This window comes from Pleurodeles waltl, chromosome 1_1 (assembly GCF_031143425.1).
Source record: "Pleurodeles waltl isolate 20211129_DDA chromosome 1_1, aPleWal1.hap1.20221129, whole genome shotgun sequence".
NCBI lineage: Eukaryota > Metazoa > Chordata > Amphibia > Caudata > Salamandridae > Pleurodeles > Pleurodeles waltl.
The window spans coordinates 668,265,682-668,283,701 of NC_090436.1; the positions used below are offsets into that span (position 1 = coordinate 668,265,682).

The following is an 18,020-nucleotide window of genomic DNA, read 5'->3' on the forward strand; positions in this document are numbered from 1 at the left end:
ACACTGAACTTGTTTTGTATATTTTTCTCTTATGAAAAGTACAGTGACAAAAGTGGTAAGTAGTTGCAAAGTACTTATCCCACCGCTGCACAACCAATGTAGGAGGCTGGACTGGCTTGTAGTGAGGACCAAGGGGTACTTACACCTTGCACCAGGCCCAGGTATCCCTTATTAGTGTATAGGGTGTCTAGCAGCTTAGGCTGATAGATAATGGTAGCTTAGCAGAGCAGCTTAGGCTGAACTAGGAGACGAGTGAAGCTCCTACAGTACCACTAGTGTCACTTGCACAATATCATAAGACAACACAATACACAGATATACTAAAAATAAAGGTACTTTATATGACAATATGCCAAAGTATCTCAGTGAGTACCCTCAGTATGAGGATAGCAAATATACACAAGATATATGTACGCAATACCAAAAATATGCAGTATAGTCTTAGAAAACAGTGCAAACAATGTATAGTTACAATAGGATGCAATGGAGACACATAGGGATAGGGGCAACACAAACCATATACTCCAAAAGTGGAATGCGAACCACGAATGGACCCCAAACCTATGTGACCCTGTAGAGGGTCGCTGGGACTGTAAGAAAACAGTGAGGGTTAGAAAAATAGCCCACCCCAAGACCCTGAAAAGTGAGTGCAAATTGCACTAAAGTTCCCCAAAGGACATAGAAGTCGTGATAGGGGAATTCTGCAGGAAAGACACCAACCAGCAATGCAACAACAATGGATTTCCAAACGAGGGTACCTGTGGAACAAGGGGACCAAGTCCAAAAGTCACAAGCAAGTTGGAGATGGGCAGATGCCCAGGAAATGCCAGCTGTGGGTGCAAAGAAGCTGCTACTAGGCAGTAGAAGCTGAGGATTCTGCAGGAACGACAAGGGCTAGAAACTTCCCCTTTGGAGGATGGATGTCCCACGTCGTGAAGAGTCGTGCAGAAGTGTTTTCCCGCCGAAAGACCGCCAACAAGCCTTGCTAGCTGCAAATCGTGCGGTTAGGGTTTTTGGGTGCTGCTGTGGCCCAGGAGGGACCAGGATGTCGCCAATTGCGTCAGCGGACAGAGGGGGCGCCCAGCAAGACAAGGAGCCCTCTCAGAAGCAGGCAGCACCCGCAGAAGTGCCGGAACAGGCACTACGAAGAGGAGTGAAACGGTGCTCACCCGAAGTTGCACAAAGGAGTCCCACGCCGCCGGAGGACAACTTAGAAAGTCGTGAAATGCAGGTTAGAGTGCCGTGGACCCAGGCTTGGCTGTGCACAAAGGATTTCCGTCGGAAGTGCACAGAGGCCGGAGTAGCTGCAAAAGACGCGGTTCCCAGCAATGCAGTCTGGCGTGGGGAGGCAAGGACTTACCTCCACCAAACATGGACTGAAGAGTCACTGGACTGTGGGAGTCACTTGGACAGAGTTGCTGGATTCAAGGGACCTCGCTCGTCGTGCTGAGAGGAGACCCAGGGGACCGGTGATGCAGTTCTTTGGTGCCTGCGGTAGCAGGGGGAAGATTCCGTCGACCCACGGGAGATTTCTTCGGAGCTTCTAGTGCAGAGAGGAGGCAGACTACCCCCACAGCATGCACCACCAGGGAAACAGTCGAGAAGGCGGCAGGATCAGCGTTACAGAGTTGCAGTAGTCATCTTTGCTACTTTGTTGCAGTTTTGCAGGCTTCCAGCGCGGTCAGCAGTCGATTCCTTGGCAGAAGGTGAAGAGAGAGATGCAGAGGAACTCTGATGTGCTCTTGCATTCATTATCTAAGGAATTCCCCAAAGCAGAGACCCTAAATAGCCAGAAAAGAGGGTTTGGCTACTTAGGAGAGAGGATAGGCTAGCAACACCTGAAGCAGCCTATCAGAAGGAGTCCTTGACGTCACCTGCTGGCCCTGGCCACTCAGAGCAGTCCAGTGTGCCAGGAGCACCTCTGTTTCAAAGATGGCAGAGGTCTAGAGCACACTGGAGGAGCTCTGGGTACCTCCCAGGGGAGGTGCAGGTCAGGGGAGTGGTCACTCCCCTTTCCTTTGTCCAGTTTCGCGTCAGAGCAGGGCTGAGGGGTCCCTGAACCGGTGTAGACTGGCTTATGAAGAAATGGGCACCATCTGTGCCCATGAAAGCATTTCCAGAGGCTGGGGGAGGCTACTCCTCCCCTGCCTTAACACCTTTTTCCAAAGGGAGAGGGTGTAACACCCTCTCTCTGAGGAAGTCCTTTGTTCTGCCATCCTGGGCCAAGCCTGGCTGGACCCCAGGAGGGCAGAAACCTGTCTGAGGGGTTGGCAGCAGCTGCAGTGAAACCCCTGAAAAGGCAGTTTGGCAGTACCAGGGTCTGTGCTACAGACCCGTGGAATCATGGGATTGTGCCAACTATGCCAGGATGGCATAGAGGGGGCAATTCCATGATCATAGACATGTTACATGGCCATATTCGGAGTTACCATTGTGAAGCTACACATAGGTAGTGACCTATGTGTAGTGCACGAGTGTAATGGTGTCCCCGCACTCATAAAGTCCGGGGAATTTGCCCTGAACAATGTGGGGGCACCTTGGCTAGTGCCAGGGTGCCCTCACACTAAGTAACTTTGCACCTAACCTTTACCAGGTAAAGGTTAGACATATAGGTGACTTATAAGTTACTTAAGTGTAGTGGTAAATGGCTGTGAAATAACGTGGACGTTATTTCACTCCGGCTGCATTGGCAGGCCAATGTAAGAATTGTCAGAGCTCCCTATGGGTGGCAAAAGAATCTCTGCAGCCTATAGGGATCTCCTGGAACCCCAATACCCTGGGTACCTCAGTACCATATACTAGGGAAATATAAGGGTGTTCCAGTATGCCAATGTGAATTGGTGAAATTGGTCACTAGCCTGTTAGTGACAATTTGGAAAGAAGTGAGAGAGCATAACCACTGAGGTTCTGGATAGCAGAGCCTCAGTGAGACAGTTAGTCATAACACAGGTAACACATTCAGGCACACTTATAAGCACTGGGGCCCTGGCTGGCAGGGTCCCAGTGACACATACAACTAAAACAACATATATACAGTGAAAATTGGGGGTAACATGCCAGGCAAGATGGTACTTTCCTACAGGGTGTTTATCAATTCTAGGCAATTGCCATTGCAGATAATTGATAATACCCAGTTGCCTGTGGTGATATTTTGCCAATGCGAGTGGAACTGCTGTAGTCTTCCCCCCACAGGAGATGTGTGGAGTGGAAGGGAGGGAAGGAAGTCACTGTTTTGGTTGTGTTGGTTGCTTAGAGGTTTGGAATTTACCTCTATTTGTAGAGTATTGGCCTCTGTATGTTCCTCTAAACCCACCTCGCTGGTACTGGGTTTGATATGGTTGTTTTGTTTGTGAGGTAGAAGCCTCGGAGGATTGTGCTCTAAAACCTCCTCAAAACAGTGGCTTACGAAATGACCCCCTATATGTATCAGAGTCTTTTCGCAATTTCTCTATTGTAGTGTCCACTTCTGGGCCAATGAGGTGTTTTTGATCAAAAGGCATGTTTAATACAGCCAGTTGGATTTTTGGTTAAAAACCAGAGGTGTGCAGCCATACGTCTTCTGATGGTAATGGTTGTGTATCAGCAGCATCAAGGGCAGACCTTATCCGATTGTTACTGATGGCTTGCCCTTCCTCTACTACTTGTTGTGCCCGCTTTTGGTGTTCTTTTGGGAGATGCTGTATTATATCCTGTATCTCATCCTAATGAGCTCTATCATAACGGGCTAGTAGTGAATTAGCTATACTCCATTGATTTGCCGCTTGAGACGCAACTCTTTTCCCTGCAGCGTCAAATTTCCTGCTCTCTTTATCAGGAGGGGTCTATCTCCTGACGACTGGCTATTTGCCCTTTTTCGTGCAGCACTAACCACCACTGAATCTGGAGGCACCTGATGGGTAATATAATCTGGGTCAGAGGGTGCAGGTTTATATTTCTTCTCTATTCTAGGTGTAATTATCCTGGATTTCACAGGCTCATTAAAAATTTGGTCTGAGTGTTTTACCATGCCTGGTAACATTGGTAGGCATTGGTACCTAGAATGTGTTGAGGATAATGCATTAAACAAAAAGTCTTCCTTCAATGGTTCAGTGTGCATTTTTACCCCATGATAAGCTGCAGCCCTGGCTATGACCTGATTGTATACTGTGGTATCTTCAGGTGGAGATGGTTTGGATGGGTAGGCATCTGGGTCGTTATCTGGGATGGGATCAGGATCATAAAGGACCCATGGATCTACAATGTCTTCTTGTGAATAAAAAGAGTGTGCTGGAGGAGGCTTTGGTGGAGGGCTGGTGTCAGGAGAGACAGATAGGTGTGGAGACTGAGGAGGTACTGGCTTCTCTTTTTATCCAAGATTGTCTCTCATCCATAACTTGTAGAATGGGCTCAATGTCTGACTCTTCCTCAGAGGTTTTATGGCTTTCTCGTAATTTTTGGGAAAGTCCTGGTTCCTCTGTATAAGATGTCTTTTTCGGTTCCGAAGTTTGTTGCTTTTTCGGTATCGAAAATGTTGTGGAAGGTCTCGGCTCCGAAACTGCCGTTCTAATTTTCGACTCCGAAACTTGGTGTTTCTTACTGGAGTCCGAAATGGAGCCCTTTATAGTTTTGGTTGACTCCGAAGTAGTCGGAGGTGTGGTCTTTTTCGGCACCAAACGCAGTGGTGTACCCAAGACCTTAAGATGTTTCTTGTGTGGGGGGGCAGGGGCAGGCGTACTCACATGCTGGCCAGCTGTGCTGGATCTATCGTCTTCAGATTCCTGTATGGAGTCTGTGTCTCGGATAGAGACTGCTGTTTGCACCTGTTCTTCTTCTGTGACTTCGAAATGTTCACTGCTTTTCAACGCCATTTCCAGCCTTCTTACTCTTCAATCTCTAAGAGTCTTTTTTTATCGAAACGATCGACAGGCCTCCTAGTTTTCCTCCAGATGGTCAGGAGAAAGGCACAGGTTGCAAAACAAATGCTGGTCTGTGTATGAGTACTTAGCGTTGCATTGAGGGCAGAATCGGAATGAAGTCCGATCTATCAGGCTCTCCACACGGTCGGCCCAAATAGGCCCGAGTTGGGCGCGCGAACCCCAAAGGGCGAACAAAGTGATTTTCCTACTGTACTACCGGTTCGATGCCAGATGTAGATCACGATCAAGACAATACCGACAAAAGGGAAGGTCTTCTAAATTTTTCCGAATCAAATCTCAGAGCGAGAGGAAACACCTCCGAACCAGACGGCGGAAAGAAAACAATCTAACAATGGAGTCGAGGCCCATGCGCAATGGAACCGAGAGGAGAAGTCACTCGATCCTGTGACTCCAAAAAAGACTTCTTCGAAGAAAAACAACTTGTAACACTCTGAGCCCAACACTAGATGTTGGAAAGGATATGCATAGCATGTGTATCTGCAGCTACACGCCATCGATTACACACACACACACATAAGTAAATTTATGACACCTCTTAAGGCAGATCCTGCATTGTGACTGAAAGGACAACTTGCAAGACAGAATTTGTGGTCTCTGTGCTTCAGTACCCTTGTGGAAAGACGTATGTGGGGACCACGATTCATAAGTTAAAAGTCTGTGTCCTACAGTACCTTAGCCATTAAGAACCAGTGAATTTCTATGTATTTTTTCAACGGAAAGTAATTCTCATTTCTATACGTTAATTCAACCACCTTTGCCCAACACCTATAACAACCCAGCCGTGCGCAGCCAGGCTTGGACGCAGGGCCTAGCCTGCAGCCAGGCCCTGTGGCCAACCCCTATAACACCTCAACCCCATACTTCACATGGCCTTTGGACATGCGCAGTGGGGTTGGCCGCAGGTCTTTGCCAGCCAACCCCTATAACAACCTAACCCTGCGCTGTGCATGACCTTCAGCCGTGCACAGCAGGGTTTGGCAGCAAGGCCTGTGGCCAACCCTACAGGGACCCAACCCTGCGCTGTGCTAAATATTTAATAGCATTTTTGAGGAGGCCCCCTCCCAGTCTGTCCTTAGCCCTGGGGAACTCATCTCCCGAGACACGGCCTATTATTCAATTTGTTTTTTTGGGGTGGGGGGGAGGCTGTGTGGGCCCTTCCCCAGGGTACCCAGTGACAATGTTGGGGACCGTGAGCGGTCCCCATGGACCACCTGGCTCCCCACCTCCTGTGGGAGCCGACATTGCTGACACAGATAGGGAGCTGCTAAGCAGCTCCCTTTCTGTGAGAGCAATATTTCCTTTGTTTCCCTGCCTGCATCTCTGCAGGCAGGGAAAAAAAGGATATCTACGCTTGGAGAGTGTTTTCTGTTATTTGGTGGGAGTTGTTAGCTCCAGACAATTCACAGCAAACAGCTATGCCCCGGGGGTGGGCACCCCGGGACATAACAGGAGCCGGCCCTGGGGTGTGGCGGTCTCCAGGGCCATCAGGGCCTCCTTGAGGGGGATTGTGTGCCCCCTCAGTAATTAATAGCCCTGGGGAGAGTCTCTGCAGGCAGGGAAAAAAAGGATACCTCCACTCGCAGAGAAGGAGAGCTGCTTGACAGCTCTCCCTCACTGTGACCGGTGTGTCTGCTGTAATTTGGTGGGAGCTGTTAGCTCCAGCCAAGTCAAAGCAAACAGCTATGTCCCGGGGGTGGACACCCTGGGGCATAACAGTAGCTTGGCCCTGCAGTGTGGTAGTCTGCAGGGCCATCAGGGGCTCCTTGAGGGAGGCTGCACGCCCCCCTCAGTAATCAATAGCCCTGGGGAGGTGGTGGTCCTCCCGGAGCTGCAGGGAGGGCCTCAGCATTTGCTTCAGAGAAGTCCTGGGGAGTTGGCGGTCACCGGCGCTGCCTGGGGGGACAAAGGGGGTGGGGGAGATGGGTGCACTGCCCCCCCTGCATTGAATTAAAAAAATTTGCTCCACGGAGGTGGCGATCCCCGGTGCTGCGGGGAGGCTGGGCACCCTCCCTGCATTGAATTTCAAATATCTGCTCCAGGGAGGTAGCAGTCACCAGGGCTGAAGGGGAGCCTTGTTTTTTATTAAAGCCTTGTGGAGGTGGCGTTCCCCAGGGCTGTGGGGGGGCCGCGGCGACCTCCCCACATTGTGTTTTAGTAAACCCCAGGGCTGGGGGGGTGCTGGGCAGCCCCTCCATCCATATAGCAATGCTCCTGGGATGTGGCCCACCTGGGGGCTGCAGTTAAAGAAGCGAGGGAGCCAACACTTTTTTTGTTTAATTTTCAGAGGATCCGTGGAAATGCTTTTTTGCTCTGGGGTGCGGAGCTCCCTCTAGGACCCCAGCACCAGAGGTAAGGGGTGAGGACGTCCCATTTTCTTATTTTTTACATTTTTGTCAGGCACTTAGCTGAAGCAGAGTCCCAACATGGCTGCTAACACTTCCTTGTTGAAGTGTTTGCAGTCAATCAGATCTCAGCACAAGATATATGTGTTGTGGCCACTACAGGATCTGAGAATAACCTCGAGGCAGTCGCTACAAGGTAGTAATAATTAAGACCTACTTTCTACATAAATAGCGTTTCTTTTTTTTTTTTTACTTGCCTAGATCTTGGGCGCCGCATGATGAATCTTCACGTACCTTTCTGAAACAATTCTGCCAGTCCTGTCATCTGCTGCATAGAAAGTTTCAGAGTGGTGCGTCTGGGGGCGCCCCGAGAAAAAGAGGGGTCCAAAAACATGTTTTCCCCATTGTTTTTTCTATAAGAAATTTCAACTGCAAAAGCCCAAAACCTACTGGGCGGAATTACACCAAATTTGGCATGAAGATAGCTCCTGGTCCAGAAAGTAACCTTTTTTATTTTGGTGTAATTCCTTTCAGTAGTTCTAGAGAAATTAAAGAAAATCCCAATTTCCATATCTAGGAACGCAAAGGATTTGCGACCCCTCCCGCTTTCGTGCAGAGATGTGACTGGCTGATAACACTCCAACAAAAGAAGCCGTTGAAGTGTTGTGAGCCATCTTGGGACTCAGCTGAAGCAGAGTGCCAAAAGAAATGGAAACAAATAAAGAAAAGGAGTCAGGGTACGAACACCCTGACTCCTTAGCTCTGGTGGTGGAGTCCTAAAGGGACCCTCCCAGGGTTAAAAAGAATTTTTTATTTTTTTTTATTTTACAGATGGAGTAGTAATAGATCCATCATAAATGATTTTTAAAAATAAAGCGCGGCACCCGTAATTCCTTACTATAATGCCACCTGGCGGGCCAGGACCTGGGGCTTTTGTGTAAACAAAGTGTGGGTAGGGGGGCTCTTGGCCACCTCCCACTGCCCGGGGACTGCCACCTCCATGGGACTAATGATTTATATGCAAGGAGGCCACATGCTTCTGGGCAAATATATTTTTTTAAAAAGGCGTTCCCTTTTGGACCCTTCCAAGCCCTGGGGACCACCACCTCCCCGGGGCTCTGTGCACAGTTGGAGGGGGGCCTTGCGACCCCACCCAGGGCCGGCTCCTGCTATGTCCTGTGGTGCTCACCCCAGGGACATAGCTGTTTGCTGTGGCTTGGCTGCAGCTCTGCAGCTGCTGCCAAGCCACAGCAAACACTTCGGGTTTTGACATCGGGACCTGTAAAGCAGGTCTCGTTTTCAAAATCTGAAGCTTTCATCTCTGTCCCCTGCACACATCCAGGGAACAGAGATGATGTCCCCTGCACGCGTCCAGGGAACAGAGATGAAATGTTTCAGCAAGCATGGAGCTGCTCTCAAAGTAGCTCAATGCTTGCTGAACCAATGGCGCTGCCAGGAACTCTTAAGCCTTTCCATGCAGTGCCAGGTAAGGGCTAGTTCATTATTATTTGTTTTTAATGAAAAACAAAACTAAATAAATATATAGGGGCCACGGGGAGCCCTTGAAGGCTCCGTCGCAGTCCCAGAGAGCCCAAAAAGGGTTGAAAAAAAAAAAAAACGGAGCTCAGTGTGAAGGTTGCAGACCTTCACACTGAGGTTTGGGGTTTCGAATCCAGCTGGACTCATTTCCCTCTTTTTTTTTTTAAGTAGTTTTTTTTTTTTTTTTAAAACAACAAATATATTTTTTAATTTAAATGAACACAAATATCTCATTCGGAGTACATGAGATATTAAAGCCTAAAAACAGCTATTTCCCTCTCACTTTCTTTCTCTCTGTCTCTCTTTCAATCAATTTCTCCCACACCCACTCAGACACTTGAGCACCCACTCACTGACCTACTCAGACACTCAAGCACCCACTCACACATCCACTTACACCCTCATGCACCCACTCACAGATCCGTGCACACATGGACACATACACTAAAACACTGGTGTACGCACTCTCACACCCAGACAAGACAATCTGACAGCCACTCCCACCCCCAGATACACCCTCTCATACCTATTCTCACACCCAGAGAACAGCGGCCAACTCCTACAGCGCATGGTCAAACAGCTATGCAAAGCATGGTCTCATATCATCTCAACCTCCCCGTCACACAGGTGAAGGCTGTGCACGGTTGGGTACTTATAGGGGCCAGAGGCCATGCACAGCAGTGGTTGGCATAATGTATTGTAATGAAAATTACTATTCGTTAAAAAAAAAAAAAACATAAAAATTCACTGAAAAAAAACTAAAGTTATAAGGGCGTTGTAGTTAGGAAATGGAATTGTTTTTAAACAGAAATTCACTTAAAAAAACAAAGGTTATAGGGACGTTATAGTTAGGCTCACATTTTAAACGTACAAAAACATAGAAATTCACCAGTTATAGTTATAGTTACTTCAAGTTCTAAGGTAACTATAGTTTTTTCGTCAAAAATGTTACTGCAAATATTAGTCAATGATAACATCAAAGATGTCATGAGTGCCGTAATTTGTGGAACATTTGCAGTGCACGGCGAGGGTGCGAGTTATAGTTACCTAAGGGCACTCAAGTAACTATAACTCACGCCCCAAGGTAACTATAACTATCACCCCCGCCATGAACAGCTTTCTCATCAATAATGTTTTTGCAAATGTTGTAGTGATAATATCAAGATGCCACAGAAGGTGCAATCAATGATGTAATATGTGGAATAATTAGATGTGCATGCCGAAAGCACAATCCACAGCTACTTTAGAGGGTGAGTTATAGTTACTTGAGTTAACCAATAACTGCTGAATTTCAATGGGTTTGTGTGAGTAAATTCAAAACCTAACTATAACGCCCTTGCAACCTTAGTTTTTTTCAGTGAATTTCGATGCTATTTTTGGCACGCACATAAGTAACTGTAATAATCACCTTTGGCTGTGGGCAGCGGAGGTTGGCCGAAGGGCCTGGCCAATGGCCAGACCCAGCAGCCAATACTCCTGCATGCACCCAGGTTGAATGCAGTGGGTGGTTTTTTTTCAATTTTTCTCTGGATCTCCGGATCAGTGGATCGGACAAACAAAAATAAATAACTGGGCAATTTGTTGTCCACAAGACCTCTCTATGTGTCCTATGGGGCCCGGATACCTGCATCCTGACCCCTAATATGTTTTTGCACACTTACTTTCCCAGCCCCCCACCTGATGCGACAAACAAAACTTTTCTGTCAGGTTGCAGAAAGCCCATCAGAAGATTTAAAGACAATTATGATGCAAAGAATCATATTTAATGTTTTAAAGTTGTCATTATATGCTAAGCAAACCTACTAAGCTATTTATCCTTAAGACACCACAGTAGAAATACTGCTTTGTAACACTACTACACTGAAAGACCTTCAATAACAATTGCAAAAACTATGTCGCTCTTCTGAAAGAATCTCAAGAAAACAAGTGAAGCACCTCTAACAATGGTCTTGAAAGGAATGAATTATCTGCACTGAACAGTTTCCCAGGAAAGAAACACTCACTTCAAGCCTAGATTGTACAAGCAAGATATTACAACATTTTGCCAACAATTTGTTTGCAGTGAATACTTTCCCATCTGTTTCAAGGCGTTCTTTTGGTATTTCCATGCAAAAGTGAATCAAGTTCAAAATGTGGCCATCTAAATAAAACAAATACTAATCACGAACGTAATAGTATGTTTGTAAAATGTAACTATGTTACATACAACCCTTATAATCTAATAACACCACAAACTGATACTTTGGTAATGAAGTCAGAAAAATCTAAATGGAAATAGATAATACAAAATATGACCAACTTTTTCGATTTCAGTTTGGCAAGATGTCGTGTAAGCTTGCGGATGATAAGAACTCTGATCTTCTTCACTTCTTTCCTCATTTTCACAACCTATCAGAAGGAAAAACAATAATGAGGACATTTGTGAAATGTAATTAGCCTTACAGCTTTACTAGCAAGATTGTTGACTGATAGGTTAACTGTCTTTAATCCTACAACAATCCCAAAATGCTAGTGGGATTATTGGTTTGTTTACAGACGAAACAAAAATGATATCAAGTGCAGGTAATTCAGTATGACTTTACTTTTGCAAATGCAGTTGGTAAAAATGATATACACCTGATTGGTACATTTACTTTACTTCTTATGTTCCTAGTAAATTGTACTATTTGTACCCAGGGCCTATAAATTAAATGCTACAAGTGGGCTGCAGCACTCTTTATGCCACCCGCTAAAGAAGCCTTGTAAAACAGTCTCAGGCCTGCCACTGGAGTTTGAAGAGTAGTTTTAAATTGCCATCTCAACCTGGTAAAACAAACCTTTTGCTACAACTAAACCTTGCATTTTAATACTTAACAGTCACCCCTAAAGAAGGCCCTCAAGACTCATATGTCAGGAGGCATAGTATTTAAAACATAGTACATGTGGGTAAAAGTTCTACATGTCCTGGAAGTGAAAAACTCACAAAGGTGTTTTTCACTGTAGCAAGGCTACTTCTCCCATAGAGGAACTCTGGGCTATATTATCATTTAATAGGAGATCATTTCAGTTTGGGAGAAGATATCACAAAAACATCTTCCACTTATCTGAATTCTAATTTAAAATCCTCTTTAATGGTAAAGTCAGATTTTGAATACTATTCTTAAAATGTCACTTTTAGAAAGCTGGCATTTTGATACCTAAGCCAAAGGTGCCTTTCTGACAGTGTTACATGACTGTTAATGGCTCTCCTGTGGTGTGATGTGTATTCCTTCCAGACGGAGGACAAAAGGCCCAAAGGGCCTTGGGTGTGGGGAAGGCCTACTGTCAGGATGGCTAGGGGGTTTAAGAAGGGGGGTGGGGGAGGGACGGAGGGCTGTACTCAACCCTCCTGAATTTCAAAGGGTAGCCTGAGGGGTGTGCCTGGGGATGAGGAAGACCATTTCTATGGTCCTGAGACATAAGGGACAGCTGTGTAATGGCTCAAACGAGGTGTTGGTTGTTGGTTGTGGTGGGCCATGATGTTGTCTGTAGGCAAAGCCTCTAACAATGACTCAAATGGGGTGAAATTGGTCGGTATACTGCCTTGCTGTAATGGAAAAGATGAGCGAGCACATGGCAGCTCCTCTCCCTTTAAAGCGCTCAAGGGCGCCAGAGTTGGCGTTCTCGTCAGACAGGTGAAACCCATCAAAGGGCATGTTTATGAGTGACACCTGGACATCACCCAGACGTCTGTGGATCACATCCACGTACGGTAATGGAGCACTATGATAGTACTGACCACTCCGCATAAGCAGTCTACTGAGTCCAAACCTGACTAGATTACAGACTTATCCACAAAATGGACATATCAACTGGCCTGCGACAAATTAGTATGAAATTCTTCCAGGTCTACTGGTAAACTTTCAGCGACAGAGTATCATAATGCATGGGAGTATCTATCTAGCAAACAGCTGGCCTTGGCAGATCTAAAGCTAGGAAAGCAGACAAAACCGAGCTCTTTCTAAAAGTCTCAATTCTTTTTGAATCTCATGGGGGTACCTATGTAGCAAACAGATGGCACTGGCTGATCTAAAGCCAAGGAAAGCAGATGAAAACAAGCGCTTTTTAAAAGTCTCAATTATTTTTTTAATCTCTGGGGAAGTGGGGGCTTGCTAGGAAAAGAAATGGAGGGGAGATAGATAAAACAAGAATTGTGGTTAACCATGCTAGAGGAGGCTAGACTCTCAGGAGTAGGGTGCAATGTTTGGAAAGCAGAATCACCAGGAGCAGGTCTGTGACAACGTGCCACCTGTCTGATTAAGCGGGGTTTGGCACAGTTGCCCATGAGGGTGTCAGTTAGGGATTGTTGATTGGCAATATGGGTTCAGAGAAGGACTGTCCCGATTGTAACACAATTAATATGTTAGCTTTTACCTCAACAGAAGGCAACTGCAGATCTAAAACTTCAGACACTCAATGAATCACGATGGCGAATGAAGTAGAAATATCAGGTATAGGAAGCTGCCCTGTATGTAGTCTGCAAAGCTAGGCACACTGTGCAGGGGGTCCAGGAAACCACACGTTGGTTCACAGAGGTAAAAACTAGACCACCTAATGCTCTAATTTTTATGGCAGCTTTATTGAGCAGTTCGGCTAATCTTGGAGAAGTGCAAAGCATTTGTTAAATCCACAATATCAATAAATGAGACCACACTCAAAAGAATAACTCGAGATCTATTTATAAAAATACTTTATATTTTTATATACATTTTAAGAGCAAGATCGTCAAAATCGAGCAAGTACTTTTTAAGTTAGGGATTTTTAAAGTTCATTACAAATTGTCTTTCTGTGCGTAATTACACACCACAGAAATCAATGGAGAAATGCTGTGAAAAATCACAGTAAATCAGACACTATGTTTACCAGTATATCGTTTTGCAGGTACGTCGAGGTCATCAATGGGTACGTTGGACCAGCCAGAGAAGTTTGGGCGACTCCCGGTTCTGACGGGAGCAGCTGAAGAAAGTCGATGAAGCTAGTGGCAGGCCACTGCTAGGGACCACTTGGAAAAGCGCTGCACTGGTGGACTTAAGAGTTGAGTCCGGTGGGACCCCTTGGAGTGTTGAGGTAGCAAGGGGTGGGGGACCCTTAGGGCACACCTGGATATTCGTTGCAGGGAACAGGGCGGCCGGGTGCAGAGTGAATCTGTGAGCCAGGAGCTGTGCGCAAAGATGCGCTTGGAAGCAGTCGGTAGGTACCTTGGAGGGTCGCTTGCAGGTCAGCAGGGGCACTCTGGTAGGGGGTCGGGGTGGTTCCTGAAGTCTCTTCTGGTCCTTTTTTGGTCAGATGTGGACGGTTCTTTTGAGTGTCCGACATGAGGTGACCAGTACCTGGGGCTATTGCACAGTCTGGCCAATGGAGGGTGCAGTGCCACCAATCTTGGTACACTGGCAGGGTTTGTCCTCACGGTCCAACAGTTGACGTTTGGTAAGGCTACAGCGTCCGGTTCCTTGGTCAGCAGCCGGTCAGTTAAGTAGCCTTCATTGGGTCTTTGGTTCCTCGGTGTTGCAGAGTGATGCCTTTACTCTGGAGGAAGATCTTTGAGGATTTTTGAAGAGTGGATGTCCTCTGGGGGGTCTGTAGAGTCCATCCAACATCCAAGCAACCCCTCAGCGGCGAATACCAAGTCCTGGGTGCAGCAGGCAGGGCTTGGCACCTTTTCTTGTTGTAGCAGGACTTCAGTTCTCGAGCCGTGGGTCTTCTTTGCTGCTGTTTTTTTTTGTACGTGGAATTTGAGTTCTTAGTCTAGGAAGGCCCACTAAATACTGTATTTAGTGGGCATTTTAGGGGGTACATAGTATTGACCAATGGGTCACTTACCTTAGGGTGGCTACAAGTGACCACTTCTTGTGGACAGAGATCACTTCCCTACACCTGACTGGATACTTTCTTTCCATCCAAGATGGAGGAAAATGAAATGGAGAGGTCACCTTGCAAGAAACACCTTAGGAGTGGTGCAAGCTGGGGGTGACCACTCCCCCTACCCTTTGTCTGGTTTCCTGCCGTTGCTACAGCCAAAAGTGGGGGTTTGCAAAAGGGGCAACCATTTGCTGCTAGCATCAGGCATGGGGGTTGAATTTTTAAGGGCAGTGAATTTTCATGAGAGAGGTGATGATAGCACCTCCACCCGGGAAGGGCTTTGTTCTGAATCTCAAGAGAGCAGGATCTCTCACCCTAGAGATTCAGAATACTGTCTGGCAGTAGCAGGCTGGTTGTGACCGGCCAGCAACCACGCCAGGGTAGTTAGCTTTTGCAGGGGGGACCTCTAAGGTGACCCCCTGGGTACATTTTGTAATACATTTAATACTGGTACCAGTTTGGATGTATCATTCTGAGCTGTTTTATACCAAACAACCAAGGTTTCAGAGTGGCCATCATGTAGCTCTGAAACTCGTACTGACCAGTGCCCAGCACATGTACTAAAACGGCTGCTCTCTTCACTTACATGTCCCAGGTTTGGCAAGGACACAGTAGGGGCATATTGCTCATGCAGCTATGCCTTCACATACCATATAGTGCATCCTGCCTTATGGCTGGAAGGCCTGCCAGAGGTTGCAGTTTGTAGTGGACAGGGCACACAGGCTGTGTGCCATGTCGAGTTTGTCTTTTAGGATTGCACCAGAACACACAGCCTCCATTGGTAGTGTTGGGTGCTTATGACTGCATGGCCCTAGAGGGTGGCACAATCTATGCTGCTGCAATTAGGGGCCCACCCTTAGTACCCCATGCCCTGGGTACCTATGTACCATTTACTATGGACTTATAGTGGCAGCTGAAGGTGTTGCCAATTGTGCCAATGCATCACAACAGTTTTAGGGAAAGAGATCTGGCCCATGGAACCTGGTTAGCAGGGACCCTGGAAACTAAAAACTTTGAGGCTACATTGCATGCCAGGCAAAATGTAGGGGCTAACCATGACAAAAGAGGGCTTTTTTCACACCAGGGGTGGGGGGAGGGGCAGGGGGAGACTGGTCCGATGTCAGGGGAAGTGTCAAACCCACTGTCCTCTTTTAGGTCCATATAAAAACTGTCACCATCATACTGAGGGGCAAAATCATCCCCACCATAACAATCAACACCAAATTTGGGATGGTTTTGGTCCGAGTCTGATCTGAACAGTTGTTGGTGCACCAAAGTGCGGCTCACTGGTAAAGGCAGTGTCTTATCAGTCAAAGGATATGGAGATCAGACGCATAGGGACTGACTGCAACCAAGACTTTGGTTGAAGTTGAGATGAGCCGACTTGGACAGAGATTTGGGATCGATGTCCTCCTTCAGTGTGGGTGGTGTCTGTGCTAGCATCAATGTGGCAGGAACTGGCCGGGGTGGACTATGCTACAGAGTTGGAGGTGACAGTGAAGCTGGTTCAGGAGGTACAGACTACGCCAAGGGTGGACCTGCATGGAAACCTCCATGGATCAATGTGGTCCAAAGGCACACCATAGGGATCTGCCTTATAAAGCAAGGCTTTCAATATTTCCTCAGTCTGCTGTGGCATTGCCAATGGACCCAGGAAATCAGACCACAAAGGAATCAGCTGCAGAATTGGCTACTCAGTAGGTGACCGAGCGCAAGTCTGTGGGACACCCTGACTTCATTGCCACTTCTCAGAGGTTGGAAAAAAATGCAGCTTGGACTTTTCCTATTTCTTTTTAAATTTTGACTTACCTGAAGACTTGGATCACAATAAAGATGCAGAGAGCAGGACAGGGCCAATGTCTATGGAGTCGAATGTGAGCAGCCCATGAGCATCTTCCATCAGTGCTCGGCAATGCATGATTTGCTCCATGTTCCAAGTTTCCTTCCGGGTGCATCAGGGTACAATCGGAGACGCAGCCAGACCACAAATGCCATAGACACACCTTAAGGGGAACTGTCTGACATTTGTTTGCAACTGTACCTGCATGGATTAAACCCTGCAGTCTTACGTGGGGAAATGTTCCCTTGGGCACTGGAAAACAATTTTTGATAGGAAAAAAAGGCTCTTCAACTGACGAGAAAAAATAGCAGCTGACTCCAGATCCATGTATGAAGGCATGGCAAGAAAGGAAAAGTCATCAGCGAGCTTTGGTGCAGCCTATGAGTGCGCCACTGTCACTTCCAGGGCAGATCAGAAGACACAGAGCAGCACATCACCACCTACTAGTATGCATTGTTTATTAGCTCCTTGCCCTAAAAGTTCCATCCGTTTTAAGGTGGTTTCCTGCTTATTCCCACTCTAGAAATAAATGTAATACTACCCTTGCTAGGAGTAAATCTGCATGTGTGTCCAGAATGACCTGTATGTGTCTATCTGGAAATGGTAGATGAATTCCGATATACTTACATGCGTGTGTGTGCTCACAAACTTTCACCCAGGAGAGACCACAAATACACCCTTAATATGAGATTTGTGAGCCTAAAAATGTCACCAACTACACAAGGAGAATTCCTTCATCGGCAGACCCAAATTCTTAGTATTACAGACACTAAGAAATGGGACTGAACACTTGCAGATCCTTCTGTACACCTAACCTGGACGTTGGTGCGCAAGCATAAATGTGTGCTTTTGGTATGTGTCACTACCAGTTGCTATAAATGGTATTCCTCAATGCTTTCTAATCCCGTTATGGCTGAAGCGGCTCAACAGAACTGTGAAACTCTACAATGTGGAAGCACAGATCTGGCTTAAACATATTGGATAAGGTCCCCATGCATAACTTTATAAAGATATTGCAAGTCACCGAATTCTATGACCATACAGATGAATATGCACGAAGGCACAGTTCCTTTTAAGGTCATAGAACTCCGAGGTGACTTGCAATATCTTATTAACATACGACAGAGGGTATTTTATTCCTTATAATAAACTGGCACACCATCACACTTACCCAATCTGCTTGAATTCTGGATGTCTTGTTTTCATATAAAAGGGACTGTATAGCTTTAGACATAAAACTTAAGGCAAACTTTGTGGTGTGTAATTGAACACACCAAAAGGCAGTTAGTATACTTGTGAATGCTGTAGCTCAGAATATACAGAAACATGCAAGGAGATTCTATCTTTCTTGGAATGACATCTAGCACACCAAAAACAAACATGTTCGCATCAATATCTTCTTTCTGCTGATCACTTTCCATTTTAGAAAACAGATCAGAAGAAGGAATGGTGGCTCTCATTTTTGTTTTTTAAACTGCAGCTGTAATTATGGTCTGTAATCTGCCT

General features: G+C 46.4%; 1 protein-coding gene across 1 annotated transcript in view; it reads right to left on the reverse strand.

Annotated features, from left to right (window-relative positions):
• SRFBP1 (serum response factor binding protein 1) overlaps positions 1 to 18,020 on the reverse strand; it is a 250,749-nt gene that overhangs the window by 166,942 nt on the left and 65,787 nt on the right. The window contains exon 2 of the mRNA XM_069227022.1: positions 11,097 to 11,185. Coding sequence (XP_069083123.1) covers positions 11,097 to 11,185 — 89 coding nt within the window. The remainder of the gene's footprint in view (positions 1 to 11,096; positions 11,186 to 18,020) is intronic.